We start from the raw sequence: 18656 nt of genomic DNA on the forward strand, positions 1-18656 counted from the left end.
CCAGTGAGGTAGGTACATAGCAAGAGATGATAGCAGAAATATAAGGAGGGGCATAGGAGTGAAGAGTAGCAGCATCTTGCAGGTGATACAAAATTGAATGGGAAACCAGCTTTGGGATTTGCGAAGAAGGGAGACAGAAACAGTTCTCCAAGAGGGTGTTAAAATGCAATCCAGATAGCAGAACGTGGCTGTAAATGTTAAGAATGAGGACATGGATTAGAGTGTAAACTGTAGAGTGATAGAGGAAAGGGTCCATTCTAACAATATTGCAGAGGAAAAAATGGTAATCGTGTGAATATGAGAGGATAAGTAGAGAGAGGAGTCAAATATAATACCCAAGCATGTTTATAAGACCGGGTGTAGTTTGGATGATCACAAAGTGAAATTGTTTAGAAGGGTCAGAGGAGAGGATTTACAAATTGAAAGAAAATAAGGTCTTCAAAATCTATTTAAATATAGTGTGACTACTGTTCCATGCAGCCTTTCTACACCAAGATTCCAGTTTATTAAGGGCCCAAAACAACTACTCCAAATCATGGGGACTATGTTAGGCCTGATTCAGGAAGAAAAAAAAACTCAGTATGTGGAGAGTACTTTTATGAACCATATTCCATTAGCTGCACCTCCAACAGGTATACGCAGAGGGATGAAACCTGGACTGCTAGTTATGCTGGGATTTGGGCAGCACGGTACAGAATAATTAGAGCACAAATAACTTGAGAACAGTACAGTATCAAAGACATCAAGGATAAGCAGGGATGAGGTTTTGATAAGGCCACCATGAGGACTAGGATTTAACAAAACTGAATTGGATACACCAGTCAGGGAGGAACCTGTAAGCCTATATTTGTTTTATTGGGGTTGAGGTTATGATTCTAGTTGAGGCTTTGATATGTCCTGCTGAAGCAGATCATCCACATTATTCCCTACCTTTAAATATTGTGTCCCTCTGTACTAGCCAGAAAAAGAACAGAATCCACAACGCACCCCTTTTCCTCTTCCCACGCTCTATGACAAGTAGGAAAATAAAAAATTGTAACATTCAGTAAAATGCTATCAATACCTCTATTGTCTTGCCTATGTATAGAGATGGGCAAATCTGCTCAAATTCAATGTATGGAATTTCCACATTGGTTTTACCAAAATCCGATCTGAAGGCGGATTGGGGACTAAAAAATCAGACTGAATACATCTGAATCCACCATCGGAACCGTTCCGCACGGATTTTGTTGAATCCGCCATCGGATTTGAGGAAGGAGAGTATGTGTGTGTGTGTGTGTGTGTGTGTGTGTGTGTGTGTGTATGTACACACATATATAAACATACTCTCCTTCCTCAAATCCGATATATACCCTCAAACCCCCCTCCATGTAATATATGGAAAGACACCTATGCGTAAACAGGAGCACACGTTGGATAAATTGAGTTTCTACAGTATATAAATTAAGTTCTGTATACATCTCTTATCAAAATCTACGACATTTTTCCCAAATTTGGTGTATTTTCAGAGATCTAGGTAGTCAACAAACGTGTCTGAACCCGGACTGATCTATGACAGGGGGTATTTTGTGAAGCAGCCATTAGGGATGGTTTTTGTCTGAAACCCTTCAAACACCCACATTGGTCAATATAGAATAAGGCCCTTAGTCTCATCATTTGCACACTTTACAATACAGTTCTGATATAATGTGAACTCACAAATACTCACAGTATAGCTGCCATGGGTGCACTGTTTTCCACTGGTAAAACGGCAAAACTTTATATCAAGGACACACTATGAAAAGTACAAAAAGGTACAGGACATTACTTGGCAATGAATGTCCTTATTTCCATCAGCAAATTTGACATTTGTGAATTCTATTGTGTAATGGAACGTATGACTGTCGAAACTATGTAACAATAATAATAATAATTATAATATGAGCATGTTCATGTATAGCGCTGCTAGTTGTACACAGCGCTTTACAGACACATTTTTCAGGCTGAGGTCCCTGGCCCGTGGAACTTACAATTTATTTTTTGCCGCCTGAGGCACAGGGAGATAAAGTGACTTGCCCAAGGTCACAAGGAGCCGACACCGGGAATTGAACCAGACTCCCCTGCTTCAAAATCTCAGTGCCAGTGTGTGTCTTTACTCACTGAGCCACTCCTTCTCCCAATGTAAAGGACACTTACAACCAACTAGCCATTTCTTGTTAAAAATCTCTTGTTACATGGGTATGTTGATAAAATGTTTGGGATAGTAGCAAATAATGTTATTGGCCAGATGTTGTGGTCCCCTACAATGCATGATGTTCTGATTATGACATCAACATCATGTAATGAAGTACGTTTCTGTGTATATTTCATTAACCTAACTAACTATAGTTTACTGTGTTTATTAAAAGTTCTAAAAATACATAGTATAGTCAATATGATGATATAAGCTACCATAATAAAGCTGGTGTTATCATTTGTCTGTGTTATACATGGATCCTACACAAATTGATACAGACACAAACAGTTGTGTTACAAAGTGTGTCTATGCTAATGTGCACGTGATTGACGTTACAATTGTGAGAATACTTGATAATTAACATCATGATAATGATGAAGTGACGTGATTTATATTCCAAAAATATTACCAACATTGTCATATTGGTAAATTATAAATGCTAAATGACAGTAACATTAGCGACAAATTTGTCTTCTCTGTTAACAGTTTAACACTTGGTACATGTAGGACACATCCACACACGTGTGACTTATACATACACATGTCACAAATTTAAATTAATGTTGACTATTAATTCCTAGCATTACAAAACACCAACATTGCTAAATATAAGATGTAGTACGCATTGTTGTGATTGCAGGCATTCATGCATGGAGTTTTATGATCAGTCAATTTCATCCGTGATGAATGATCTCCCGTAAGTAAAGAAATAACTACAGTTATCCCCTTGTCTCCAAACACCTCTATATTACATTAATGGAATTTATAAGGAAACATACATAAAATGTGATGAAATGTGAGTAATCATTTTCTAATACAATGCACATGAAAGCTCAAGAGTAGCTAAATGCATATACATGATACAGAAAGTACATATATGTAACATTTGTGTTTAAACCAATATGTTGGGTTTTTACTACAAATAATTATAGGAAGATTGATGTAGGCACATCTTATGAGAGATGTCAGCAAATATACATACCATGATCAGTCATACTGGAGATATACCTATAATGCAAAGGAACAATATATAAATTGCAAACATTGACATGCCATCTTCAGTACCGTAAACAACACAGCAAAGTGTGTATTTGGTGTTAAATGTGCAACACCATGTATATTTCATGACATTCAAAATGTAAATCAGGCTGGTGTACACATCATATGGATGTACATGTTACACTGCACCAATAACATTGTATGTAAGCATACTAGAAGCATGAATGAGTATGGGCATAATATGTGTATTGTGTTAGCATAAGGAACAACACAATGCTAAAATATTAGTGCTTTGTTACCCCAGTTTTATTCACATACACACAACTAAAGTACAATTGAAGAGGGATTATATAACCTGTGCAACAATAACATACCGGTGCCACATCCCTTTGTGCACACAGCAGAGAGAAGAAAGGTGTGCAACCCATATTCATCTGTGTCCTACCAGAAGGGTATATAAAAAAACATTATTGTTAAGATAACATAATGTAAGTATAAAAGTAGAACTTGGAACATATATGTTTTTACTTACAAGAAAAAAATGAATTGATGAGATTCTGGCGTGTCTGGCCACCACTGGCTGTTTGTTCATTTTCAGCAGCTACATGGGTGGGATGCTCGTCTACCACAGGCTCAGCTAGGTCTGACTGTACATTGTGCCTCAGTGCAACATTGTGCAAAATGCAACAGGCAAGGATAATATCAGACACTTTTTGAGGCTTGTATAGAAGAGCCCCACCAGTTCTGTCCAGACACCTAAATCTGGTCTTGAGTAGGCCAAATGTCCTCTCTATAACAGATCTTGTAGATATATGGGCTGCATTGTACCTGTCCTCTGCTTCAGTTTGAGGGTTTAGCACCGGAGTCAAGAGCCACGGCCTAATTCCGTATCCTGAGTCACCTATAATGAATGTAGCACACATAAGCTGACATTAGTGATCAAATTGTACAATGCCAACATTCCTAAATAAAAAAGTGTTTTGTGTTAGAACATGTAAATGTGTACTCACCCAGCAGCCAACCATGTTCAAAATGTCCCTCTTCGAACGCATGGAAGACTGAAGAGTTCCTCAGGATAGAGGAATCGTGACTGGAACCAGGGAATTTGGGTACCACATGCATTATCCTCATCGTCGCATCACATACCACCTGTACATTGAGTGAATGGTAGTGCTTACGATTGCGGTACACATGCTCACTCTGACTAGGTGCAATCAAAGCAACATGTGTGCAATCGATTGCACCCAGCACACATGGTATCCCTGCTATATTATAAAAGCCAGTCCTGACTTCCAGCCACTCTGTCGCCTCTGTAGGAAAATGAATATAATTCCTAGCGCGTCTATTGAGTGCATAGAGAAACTGGGTCAAGGCCCGCAAGAATGTAGATTGCGAGACCCCGCCCACTATGCCCACAGTTGTCTGGTATGACGCGGAAGCAAGATAATGTAATGAGCCCAGCATTTTAACAAGCCCAGGGACTGCACGACCTCTGGCTGTGAAAAAATCTAAATCTCCCCTTATCTCCTGATAAAGAGATAAGATTGCTGCTGAACTCAAACGATAGCGACTTACAATCTCCTCCTCACTCATCCCATCTAACAGGGTTCTCTCCCTGTACAGACGCGGACGAGGCACAACTTGTCTCCTCTGTCTTCTCCTCTGATCTCCTGTCCCTCTACCTGTCCCTCGGCCTGTCCCTCTCCCTGTCCCTGTCGTATCCGCGTGACTGTCCCTGTCACTGTCCCTCGGTGTGTCCCTCCCTTGCCCTATATGATTCTCTTCATCATCAAGCATGTCATAGAAAAGAATGTTCCTCCGTCTCCTAAACAATCTCAACATTTTGAAATGAGTAGCTGTGAATGATCAGGTAATGGGCGTCCTTTAAATAGGTATGTGATGATGTCAGGTGACATAGTAAAATGCAAGGTGTTACATTAACATAATAAAGTACTTCTGTGGCAAGCTGTGTGCAGTTCTTGTTATAAGTATTTGTTGTGTGTATTCTGCAGGGAATGATGATATTTGGCAATGATGTGACGTGAACCTTTGTAGAAACATTGCTTGCAAATAAATAGTTGCATGTGCAATGCATGTAACACTTGTGAACGCAACAGTCAGTCATGTAATTAGACAAAAAGGCTGAGATTGACGTGGGAAAAGTTTTGTGTAACATGTGTAATTAGGCATGTTATTGTGACATGTTGACAACAATGAATAGTCGTGTGCATATGCATGCATTTCTGTAAGGAGGATAGTTGGTATAGAATGAGTTAACAAGGTGTCCCAATGCTGAATTACTGTACATGTGTGTATAAGTTAGGTTGAAGTGCTTGTAATGCTACGGTTACAATGTAAACATGCAATGTGATTGAGCGTCCAATAAGTGACGTCATGAAAATAGGGAGTACCCAAAACTAGATGTAAACATGAGAAGACAGATGTACATGAACGTTTAAAGATGCGTGTCACATTACAAGCATTGTGTAATGTAAAGGAACATGAATATACGGTGTATGTGTGACATGTGTGTCATGTGTAACATCATGTAAATAATTGTTGCTCAGTTCATAAAAATGTGTGATATGATGTGAGGTTCTCCTTTAAGAGTTGAGTATAGTATTTTCCCTTGGCACATCATCACATGATGAGTAATGTGACCCGCAAATGCTGAAAACATGTAAAAGTATAATGTTATGCAAATAATACACGTCAGCTATGACACAATGCAGGGAATGCCCCCACACTGTAATGCAAATGACGTTTGTATTGTGAGCAATGAAACGTAAACAGTACTATACTGTTATACGTCCCCGCTCCATTGACTCCATTGATGTACAGAAGATTTTTTTTTCTAAGTGCCGTTCCGGCAGCCTTAGCGATCGTTCTCCCCTCCAAACTGCCAACTTTAGTTGGCGGGAGAAATCGGCCATAACATCTCAATTTCGTAGTGCCGATCAGCCCCGATAAGCTGTTTTTTTTTGTTGAATCCAGCCGATTTAAAAAAGTGGCGATCAGTGGCGAAAACAGGCTTATCGGCAGCCGACTGCCCATAACAAAATAATCGGCTCCGAAACCTGGCGAAATCAAGCACTTATCGGCGCTTACTGAATCTCAAACCCAATTTTGGCTATAAAATGGTGATAATTCCCTTATCAACGCTTACTGCATGAGGCCCATAGACTCTATTGAGTCTTGTCCTATGCTGTGACTTGCATACTGTATTTGAAAAACACCAGGGAAACAGTACAGCTAGAATAATCTTCTCTTGTCAAATAGGATGTCAGAAAAATGATGAAACATATTTGACTGTTTATCAAGCATAAAAAGTGGTGGCGTTTGGATTTGGGAAAAAACCTAACACTAATTGGTTGTATTAGGATTTCTAGACTAATCAGGAAAATATATTGATTTTCTAGCAGTTTGTTTTACTGTTTACACATTTTCTGGGTACAATTATGTCTCCAAGAATGAGAAAATAGACTTCAAAATGCATCCAAACCTTTTGGAATCCAATTCTATCTTTTCACCTGCTGCCCTATGGGAAATTGTAACTTTATTTGCATCAGTTAAAAGCACATACTGTGGGTTACAGATGTGACTGATATTACAACATTAATACAATATAGAAAAGCACACACAAAATCACTGTGGACAATACTACTACAGGAATAGCATTTACATGGTTGTGAATTTGCCGCTCGCAAGCGCGTCACGTGAGCGGTTCGCCCAATGACGACGAACCAGCTCTGTGACGTCGCGGCCGTGCCCCCAGGTGAATGCGCGCCTAGCCGGCCACGAATCGTCCGGCTGAGCAGGGCGCAGCGCACGAGTGCCAGCGCGCCCGTTCCTGTCTGGCCACATCCTTATAGGCTATCACGCAGTTTACATTTTAATTACATAGGATTAAAGCAGAGGGTCTCAGGAGATGAACAACATTCATTTCAGGTCCCGGATCTCCCTGCTTCCTGAGGTACAGGCCTCTGTAGGGGGTGCAGTATCTCTGACAAGTTTAAATGACACAGTCACGTGATACGAGAGATGTAAACTTGCCGGATATACTGGCACCCCCTATGGAGAGATCATGTGACTGCGTAATGCTAAAGACCCCAACAGTAGGATAGATGAATGAATAGATAACCAGATACTTGTAGGGGGGACCCCTAAACATAAACTTGATAGAAGACAGGTACTGGGTTGCAATCCTGGATGGTAAGCTCACAGATAAGTGACGCTGTTGTAAACAATAACACCAGGAAAATTGAGCATAATAACACCCTATAACGTACCAAATGTCTTAATAAAGTCCTGAACAGGAAAACATGTAGCAAGCAATTGACTCACTCTGAGTGCTGCACAGTCCATGCGATCCAAAGGTAAGGGGTCCCCAGGTGTGCTTCCGTCCAAGGGGTAGGCTAGTAGAGAACCTACAGTAGTGCTCTTCCAGTTTTTCTCCTTTTCTACTAGCCCACCCCCTATGGAGGCCTGTACCTTGGGAATCAGAGGGCCCCTGGACCTGAAACTAATGTGGTTCAGCTCCAGAGACCTCCTGCTTCAATTCTATGTTATTAAAATTAAAACACACCTTAATTACCTTAGTTGCTAACCACTACGGTAATGAAGGGGTTAAATAGCTTTACCTTGTTTGTTGGTGGAAGACTGGGTGGGTGGTTAGACCTCCCAGGAGGGTTGCGGGAGGAGTTAACCCCATAATGGCCTTAGTGATTACTGCCGACGTGGTAATGAAGGGGTTAACCCCTCCAGCGAGGCCTAACCACCCACGCCGGGGCAACTATAAGCTTCACCCATCAACTCTACCACCAACACCACCATACAGAAATCGGCACAAGCGCTATTGGCTATAGCCAATAAAGACTATCACTTGTGAGCACATTCAAATCTTCAACCCAGCCTTTCAACAATTATCACCTAGCATACAGTGCTTCCACTGCAGCAAGGGATTCTGGGAAATGACATGCAAACATGCTAATGGTGGAGGTTTTTTTTGCCTTTTTCTTCCACCATAACTTAAAATGTAAATGGTAAACCTACCCAGCCTAGAAATATTTCAAGGAAAGTATAAACCAACCCTCACACTGATGATACCATCGAGGTTTAAACATGTCTGTGAGTGGTTTGACTTGTCCCATGCTGTGCTTAAAAGCTTTGTGAACAGTGTTACATTTACTTATATGGGCTCCATGTGAATGGATATTCCAGGCAAAAGGTGACACATTGTGTGCTCATTTGCATGTCATTTCCCACAATCCCTTGCTGCAGTGAATGCACTGTATGCTAGGTGATAATGGTTGAAAGGCAAGGTTGCAGACCTGTCTAAGACATGGGAATGTGCTCACAAGTGATATTCTTTATTGACTATATGCAAACGGTGGACTTTTTTTGTTGCCTTTTTCACCCACCATAACGTTAAATAAATATATATATATATATATATATATATACATATATATACATGTAGAGGTATCAGTCCCGTGTTAGCCGAGCTTCAATAATCAAAAAATAAATAGATGATACCGTTCTGTGGCTAACGAAATGCTTTTATTTGTGCGAGCTTTCGAGATACACTGATCTCTTCTTCTGGCGATGTTACAATGAATGAAACAAGCAAAAGGTATACTTAAAAACAGTGTCACTTGGAATGTTATCTGTGCTAGTCCTTAACCCGGTGTGGATGTGTTTTATGGCTAGAGGTGTCAAAAGGTTCCTGAAAGCAAGTGATGTAAGAGTGTTTGTGTGTATCTGTGTGAATATAAATGAATGGAGAGCCCACAGTATATACAGTGCTTTACAAAAGGTGTGTGTGGAGTGGGAGTGGATATAAATGGTGTGGGTAGGTATGGAAATGTGAGAGATTGTAGCACAACTAAAAGTGTGTGTGGATACTATGTGGTCCCTATAGGTGTGTAGGGATGGAAAAACAAGGAGTATTAGTATGTGTAAGAGACAGCTGTGTGTGCATACATATAGCACAGCATGTACAGACATGGCCTATAGCGCTCATCGGAAGAGAGTTCACTTGTGTCAGTAATGACTCATAAAATTTCGATCTCTGTTTAGGCCACCGCTAAGTGTCCCGAACAGTTGCATACATTTGTATTCATGCAACAGTCTCTCTTTCGGTGTTTTAAGATTACCTTTGAGTATGGCAACCCTCAGATTGTTCATCTTATGGCCAGAGTCAGAGAAATGTTCACCGACAGGACTGTCTCTTGTTCCACGCGTGATGCTGTGGCGATGCAGGTTCATTCTCTTGTTTAGCCCCTGCCCTGTCTCGCCTATGTAGTAGCAGCCCCCTGGGAATTTCATGCACATGATGAGGTACACGACATTGCTGGAGGAATATAAATATTTATATTTAGGATGTATTTTTTTAGTCATTTAATGTAATGTTGTAAACTTTGTATGTTGGTCTTATGTGATGTTGTAATAGATTGTTTGTAATGTCCAGCACCTGAGCTGGGTAATTACCTTGGTTTTAAGGTTAACCAATAGGGATGAGTGGCTAGGTATATCTAGCAGCCACCTAGACCAGTAAGCACACCCCCTGACAAAGTGTAATAAACGCGAAATGGGTTGAGGTGTTACTGGTTGCCACGGTTACCACGCTAGGCGCTGTGATGTCATACGCCAACGTCAGTCCCCTGTATCCACGAGAGGGTTGTTTGGAGCTCTGCAGCTTCCTCATCCAGGCTTTGAACGGTGGTTCCTCCGGTATTCTGGCTGGTGCGGGTCCGGTTCCATTTTCCAGAGGGACTTCATTTAGATTTTTACTTGTGATATAAGTTTTCTTATGTTTATACTTTATATAAAGTGTTTTTTATATTGAATTGATAGTCTTTTCCTTGCACTCTCTTTTTGTGTTTATTATTATAAATAATATTGCACTAATAATTTATATTATTATAATTTATTCATAAAGCGCCAACAAATTCCGTAGTGCAGTACAATAGGATTGGAGGACAAAAGACAATATTTACTAGCAGTAGTTATCCATAAAATAAATACACTTACAGTAATCCTGTTTTAATTGAACTGATAGACATCAAGTATTCAACATGAATCCATGTGTGAAAATTAACTATAACCAGGATTCAACAAGGTTTGATGTGAGGTATCGAACCCGATCCGCCGTTAAATGCTATTGATTTGAATTATACTTTTTAAAATGCAATACAAGAAGAACGACTCCTGCTCAGCTAAAATGGATAGGTAATAAATACCATATAAATATGAGAGCAAGCCCTGCAGATGCACTCAAGATGAAAATAATGGACAAATTAAAACTTAATTTTATTGGTAATATACTAAAATGAATGTGCACAGAAAAAAAACCAGACAACACATAGATTAATATAGTCCCGGGTGCGAACGGAAGGGGTAGGTGGGATTGCTAGTTGTTAGATCAACCGTGTGAACCTAGTTCATAATGATCGTGGTAATAGACTTGTGGAAAGGGTTAATGTGTTGGTATAGCGTAATTTAACTATTACCTTGTGCTGCCCTTAAGACTAGCAGCCCTTTTAACTGAACCACTATTCCCTCTGCCATTCCTTCTCTATCTCATATGCCTTAGATTGTTATCTTGTGTTTTTACATCTGTGTTTAACTCATGGAATCTTTTGTAAATCAGTATTGTTGACATGAGGAAGAGAGGAGAACTCTCAAAATATTGTCTTATAATATCAATTGTTAGTCCAAATAAAAATGGTACCACCTAATACTGAAGTACTCATTTACTCTGCACTATCGCAACTGAACTAACAAGACTATGTCTATTTAATTCATGATCTAAATTTACAAAGCTATAAAGCATGTATTTAAGATGGAAACAATGATAGAAAATGAGTTGCGTGTATAAGTGTTTTCAGTTTGTTGCAAATCCTTTCCATGTTGTCAAATGGAGCTGTACTTTACATAACAAATCACATTGTAAAACTTTGTTCTGGAAAATATGAGCACATTGAAATCTTATATAATTGTAGCACCTTTTCCCCCACCCTAATTGAGATCATGTCGCTACCGTGTATTCTAGTGCTGGTGCATACCTGTGAGGTAGAGAACAGAAGGCCTGGGATCTCCGCGATGGTATGGGGAGACATCAAGACAGGTTATCATGGATGGTTCGTCAGTCAGCGGCAGCGTTCCAGCCCAAGAGGATCTTGGTACAGCCAGGATGAGCCTCAGGGGCACTCTTCTTGCATTGTTCATACTCCAAGCATCACACCAGAGATGATATAACTGGAGTTTATTGAACACAGCATGGCAGTACAGGTTACAGTCCCTGAAGGCAGTACCCAGGCTTGAGGCCTTGAATACCCCTCCTCAGCAAACCTGACCCCCTAACAGGGCAAGGTCTCAGCCTACTCCTTTCCAGGAGAGGCTCAATGCTGCGTCCTCATATCATGAAGGGCAGCTCAGAACTAATTCCCAGAAACACTTACTCTAGAGGGAAACCCCTCCTTCCCAGGGGAGTGGCTTGTAAGCCGGCCTCCTATCAGTCATAGGCTCCCCTTTGTAATACTAGGCTACTTTTGAACTTTATTAGGCAACACACATATAACAATACAACCAGACCCTGCAGGATTTGTTCCCAACACTGCCCACTCTTTACTGGGACTTACAGTGCTAGACGGGCCAGAGAATTAGTTGCTCAAGGGGACTTGGCTACATAGTATATAAATATATATATTTGATTTGTTTTAGATCAAAGTCCAGTTATTCTCACTTTAAAAGAATTTACTGTTTTAAAAAATGTTAGTTTACGAGGTTTAAACAACTATATTGGTCCTGAAACAAATTAGGGTATCTATGTATTAAGATCGTATTAGAATTTTTGTTGTGAACCAAGACAAGTGAAAGTGTCCACCCTTAGTAATAATGCACACCGAAGTGTCAACAAAAGCATGAATGGAATTACAGTTTGGAATTACAATTTGTTTAATTTTTACATTAATATATATTCAAATAGTATCTTTTATAAATACAGTAACAGATACGAAAATAACACTCTCTATTCTACTGTATGAGATAAATACGAAGATCTGAAAATGTATGTAGCTTTGCTAGCAAACATGCTGCAGGGATACTGGATCAATGTGTCCTTACACTTTCTTTTTTTTATAAATAGGCATGTAAACCTTGTAGAATAAAACTTGAGGATAAGGAAGACTGAGCAGAACTTTTGAAGAATTATGATGTTCAGAGCGATACACTATAGATAAAGCAATTGACTAAGACCCGATACAGTTTAAACCTAGATAGTTTACTTGTTGAGGGGAACAAATAGTACAAACCTACTTCTGCTATCTGCTCAAATTGACAGCAAGAGAAAGGGGAATAGTTTGACAGCAAGAAGAGAACTTGTTTGACAGTTCTTATTCATTGTTAGAAATTATGCTGTATATACAATCTTTGCAGCTCAACTGTCAGATGCTAGTAATATCATGACATTATTTAGTATGAAATATATTGAAAGATGAACCAAGACATGTAATATAACATTCTAAACGACGACCTCTCCAGACCATTGAAGAAAAAAAAAAAACATTTAGGCAATGGTGACATACAGTAACTTGCTGCCTTTTCCTTATGCTAAATCCCCACTTTTTTTTTTCTTCTTTGGGTGTGGTGTTACGTGAGAGCGTATGTGGCTTCAGATCCAGTTCTCGGCAATGGTTGTATCGTGGTTGGAAGAAGTTGAGATTAGAGATTGGCGATCACAATCTCCTACTCCCCAGCAGCCTCCCTCCCCCATTCTGATCTCCAGCTGCTCTTCCTCTGCAGCCTCACTCTCTTCTCAATTACCTGCTCCTCCCCCTTGAGCAGCCTCAGGGCCCTTTCTCTATTATCAGCTCCTCCTCAGCAGCCCGCTTTCTCTCTCCCAATCCCCAGCTCCTCCTCGGCAGTAGCCTCCCTCCCCAATCCCTCACCCATCATGCAAATCCCCTGGAACTGCCTGCACCTCCCCAACACATCCCCCATCTCACCCTGCACATCGCCCAATGACCCCCTGAACATTGCTTCATCACCCCACTTTATACAGTGTGTGTGTGTGTGTGTGTGTGTGTGTGTGTGTGTGTGTGTGTGTGTGTGTGTGTGTGTGTGTGTGTGTGTGTGTATATATATATATATATATATATATATATATATATATATACAGTGGTTGACAAATCACCAAAAAATCTACTCGCCACACAAAAAAATCTACTCGCCACCTAGTACCAAACGTGTGCTGCTTGGGCCAATATTTACTCGCCCGGGGGTTAAATCCACTCGCCCGGGGCGGGCAAATGTATAGGTTTGTCGAACACTGTATATATATACATACACACAGTATATATATTTTCATTTAGTATTTGCAGTAAAGGTTGGCAAGAAAATATGCTAAAGGAATTTGCAGTGCATAAGTAATTCCCAGTTTAGCAATTGTTCTTGCATATGTTGATTGCTACATAATATTTGTGTGAATTGTGGGAATACAATATTCACTCAACAAATGTTTTCAACACCTTTTGCCACTAGTTACTATAGAGCTACTTGAGTATCCTGAAAAATAGTTTAGCATAGTCCTTGTATAAAGTGACAGTGCTTTGGTTTCCAGGTTGATATTCCAGATCAACGTACTTATTGGAATTGTGAAAATTAATAATACTCATGTGGGCAATATTTACACTGTACATAGCACTGCAATTAAAAAGTTTATGCGACTAATAAGCCATTATCAGGAGAGGAGTGCTAAGACAACATGCCCGGCCAAACCCGGAAGTTTTTCCCAACTGAAAGAAAGTTGTGACTTCCGGATGAGCCAGACCGCCAGACACCTTCCTCTGCTGAGAGAAATTCAAGAAACAAATGGACACTCTCCCCACGCCATAAGACTCCCCGTTCCCACCCCCATGCTAAACAAGCTATCAGTACCAACCCGTCTCCCCCACCCAAATATGTTGGACAAGCTGTAAGATCCCCACACCCCCCATCCTCCAAAACTCCCGTGCTCATTCACTTAGGGCCCTAGTTTACATTTTTGTTTCTGGCCCTATACAAGCTTGTGGTGGGCCTGAAGGGGGTAATATGTATGCCCCTATATCGCTACACTTGAATACATGTGAGCTAAGTGAACCTTTAAGCATGATATATTACTGCAATTATTTATGCATGCTTATGAATTATTTATCCTCTAAAGTTTTACCATGTCAGATGCAATTATGTTGGTCTTGAAATGTTTATTGTTCATATTGTACTCTAGGTCCAATAAGCAGCATTATGGTAAATAAGTATGGAAGCCGTCCAATGGTCATTGCAGGAGGTTGCTTGTGCTCGTTGGGACTGATTTCTGCCTCATTTTGCAACAGTGTTTTTGGACTATATATGTGCATTGGTGTTATTGGAGGTGAGTATCCAAAAAAATGTTTTGCTCTGTACATTTTTTTTTTTTTTGTTCTACTACATTTATTTTAAAATGCAAATATTTGGAAAAGGGAATACCAGTGCATTAGAAAAATAAAATAAAAATTGTACTGTAAGTTATGTTTTTTTAAACAACATTTCATGTCCTTGTTGAAAATTGTTACCCTCATTAATAATTATCTTGTTGCAATCAAGATCCAGTCTTTCTTTACACTTCCACACCTAGATACAGTATACTATGCTTTGTTAGGCTTTTTAGCATAACGTTAACCTAAATTAACTTTAGGATAATAGCAACACCTATCCACTAAAGGGAATAACCTAAAGTTAACTCAATGTTACTCATTTTAAATAGCATATGGTTCATATTTACAGCTCATGAGAATAATATGCAAAAGAGGTATTCCCCCAACATCACATATCTACTAAAGGCCATTTAGGTTAACACAAAAAGTTATACCTTACCCAAAGGTGGTGTTACTTCCACCCAGACCCTGAAATTTGGGTTTTGAGAGAGACAGAAGATAAAGAAGAGAGTCCTATTTTTTTGTCCAAGGTGACTTAGACACCTCCCCAAACACCTTTAAACAACACGCTCCCTCTCTCCAAAAAAACATACTGTATATTTCAGGGTGTGGATGGAAGTAATGCCAACTTTGGGTTTGGCAGCCATAACACTAGGTTATTTGAACTTAATGCGAAGTAGTGCTAATTTCAAATGCAGTAAAGAGCATGTGAAGGAGTTAAACAATGTCCATTGCTGTTGCATATAATTATTACCTTTGCGGATGTATGGTAAACTCAGGGAAGATAACATTCATTACAATTTTAGGTAACCTAATGATATATGCCCTGATATTGCAGAGTTATTGTATATGGCCCTAAACGATCCAACTTCAAAGATAACAGCCCACAAATGGTGCTATCTTGTTAGACACCATCCCATGCCAGAAGACACCTTACAGCCCATTCAAGTAAATTGCCCATAAGGTGTCTTCTAGAACCGGAAGATGCCTTATCACATAGCACCTTAGGCACAATATAGCCATACCCCAAAGATCTTACCATCTAATTTGATATCTGAGACACAGGAAGTCAAAGGTTAAAGATATAACACTGGGATTTAACCTTCACAGTGTGGGAAGTCCAGCAGCACTCGAGTGCCACCAGGCTTCCAAGATCATGACCATGTGATCGCTTTGGTAGCGATCACATTTTTGCGACCACCATACAAGTGATGAAAATGATAGTGGAGGGGCTGATGGAGCGGTCAGCTCCATCAGCCCCTAGAAAATGAGTATTTAAACCATGACGTACTGTATAGTACCTGGTACCAGGTATGTCATAAGGGTGCCAAAAAGGTTAAACAAAGTATACCTTCTTCAAAGAAAAAAGTTCTTATCACAAAGCTTTTCTTAAACCCTAACATGAGAGAAGTGCTGAAACAGATTGTCTGGACTCACAAACACATGCAAATATTTCATATCATTCTTAATGAATACAGAGAGAGAGCGGCCGTTTTTTTAAAATTTACCTCCCTTGACATCAAATCTTACTAGTTCAAACTGTGTGAAAAGTATTACTTAGATGGCTTTTGCTTTTTTTAACTGTGTAATGCACACATTTTAAAGAGATGCTATTGGCAATAGAAATGTGCAAACCTTTCCGTATTTAGTAACAATTATGTGCCATTTTCACGAAGCAAACGCAAGAGACATTCGCACATATCTAGTTACAATAAAAGGTACAACGTGATTTTGAGAATTCAAATTAAGTTGCTATTTGTTGAAATCAAAACAATAGATATTTATTAGGTGTACCATTTACATTCTGACATTTTAAACCACTTTCTGACAGAAATAACCCTGGAGCAATGTGTTGCTGAACTGAATTCACAGTCAGCAAAGTGACTTCTTTTTAGCTCAATGTATCTGGAATTACGGGGATAACATGTTTAATAAAAGATCTTAGTAGTATGTTAGTCCACACAATTGTATTCTTCATACAAATGTGCTTTTAATTCTTGTTACAAAGGTCTGTTATGCTTTTAGAAAAGTAAATGTCCTTTCACATTGACTTTTAACCACTTTATTCTGCCACTGGGTATGTAATGTATGTATGTTCTATTGTGTAATGCTTTATCCTTATTTTTCATAGGTTTTGGATTAGCATTTAATCTTCAGCCTTCATTAACAATTATTGGAAAGTATTTCTTCAAAAAACGCCCTATAGCAAATGGTCTGGCTATGGCTGGGAGTCCAGTATTTCTAAGCGCATTGGCTCCTCTCAATCAGTTTCTCTTCAATAAATTTGGATGGAGAGGGAGCTTTCTAATCTTAGGAGGACTTCTTTTAAACTGCTGTGTGGCTGGGTCTCTCATGAGGCCCGTTGGACCAAAGCCAACAAAAAAAGATGTTGAGAAGGTTGCAGTGAACACCAATGTGAACAATGACAAGAATTTGTCAGTCTTCCAAAGCATTAACAAATATTTGGATTTATCACTTTTTAAACACAGAGGATTTCTAATTTACTTATCTGGAAATGTAATTATGTTCCTTGGTTTCTTCGCTCCCATTGTATTTCTGGCTCCCTATGCTAAGCATATGGGTATCGATGAATATTCAGCAGCATTTTTGCTATCTATTCTAGCTTTTGTAGATATGTTTGCGAGACCTTCTATGGGACTGGTTGCAAACTCCAAATTCATACGTCCAAGGATACAATATTTCTTTAGTTTTGCTGTATTATTCAACGGTATTTGCCATGTTTTGTGTCCTTTTGCCAATAATTACACTGGCCTTGTGATATACGCTATATTTTTTGGATTTGCTTTTGGGATGGTGAGCAGTGTCCTGTTTGAAACCCTGATGGACATTGTTGGAGCGACAAGGTTTTCCAGTGCCGTTGGACTTGTTACTATTGTGGAATGTTGCCCAGTTCTTCTTGGGCCTCCTTTGGGAGGTAAGAATTTATTTCATTAATTTTATGCACGTGTATGCTATAGATATATAGGATTATAAGGAAGAATTAAAGATGAGTGATTTTTTTGTCAACATTCTAAGTCACTGCGAAATTTGCAAATTCTCTGTGTCTCACTCTCCCTCATTCTCTGTGTATCTTTCTCTCGCCTCCATTCTCTGTGTGTGTCTCTCTCAGTATTCATTGACTTACAGGTATACACATTAAAAAAAATATTTATAAAACAAATGACATCACCAAATGCACCCCTTCTCCTTTATGTCTCTCCGCCCCCCCCCTCTTTCACACACCCCATTCTCTCTCTCCCCTCCATCCCTCCATTCTCTCTCCCCCATCCCTCCATTCTCTCTCCCCCATCCATCCATTCTCTCTCCCCCCATCCCTCCATTCTCTCTCCCCCCATCCCTCCATTCTCTCTCCCCCATCCCTCCATTCTCTCTCCCCCATCCCTCCATTCTCTCTCCCCCATCCCTTCATTCTCTCTCCCCCCCATCCCTCCATTCTCTCTCCACCCCATCCCTCCATTCTCTCTCCACCCCATCCCTTCATTCACTCTCCCCTCATCCCTACATTCTCTTACCTCATCCCTCCTTTCTCTCTCTCCCCCCATCCCTCCATTCTCTCTCCCCCCATCCCTCCATTCTCTCTCCCCCATCCCTCCATTCTCTCTCCCCCCCATCCCTCCATTCTCTCCCCCCCATCCCTCCATTCTCTCCCCCCAGCCCATCCCTCCATTCTCTCTCTCCCCACATCCCTCCATTCTCTCTCCCCCCATCCCTCCATTCTCTCTACCCCCATCCCTCCATTCTCTCTACCCCCATCCCTCCATTCTCTCTCTTCCCCATCCCTCCATTCTCTCTCTCCCCCATCCCTCCATTCTCTCTCCCCGTCCCTCCATTCTCTCTCTCCCCCCATCCCTCTGTGTCTCTCTCTCTCTCCATCCCTCCGTGTCTCTCTCTCCCCATTCCTTGTGTGTCTCTCTCTCTCCCCCATTCTCTGTGTGTCTCTCTCTCTTTTTCCTACCCCCTGTGGGTGG

At 40.2% G+C, this 18656-nt stretch overlaps 1 protein-coding gene across 5 annotated transcripts in view; it reads left to right on the top strand.

Moving 5' to 3' along the window:
- SLC16A7 (solute carrier family 16 member 7) overlaps window positions 1-18656 on the top strand; it is a 92316-nt gene that overhangs the window by 62348 nt on the left and 11312 nt on the right. For all 5 annotated transcript variants that reach the window (XM_075600147.1, XM_075600148.1, XM_075600149.1 and 2 more), the window contains 2 exons: window positions 14481-14624; window positions 16799-17602. In XM_075600147.1, coding sequence (XP_075456262.1) covers window positions 14481-14624; window positions 16799-17602 — 948 coding nt within the window. The remainder of the gene's footprint in view (window positions 1-14480; window positions 14625-16798; window positions 17603-18656) is intronic.

Source organism: Ascaphus truei, chromosome 5, assembly GCF_040206685.1.
Source record: "Ascaphus truei isolate aAscTru1 chromosome 5, aAscTru1.hap1, whole genome shotgun sequence".
NCBI lineage: Eukaryota > Metazoa > Chordata > Amphibia > Anura > Ascaphidae > Ascaphus > Ascaphus truei.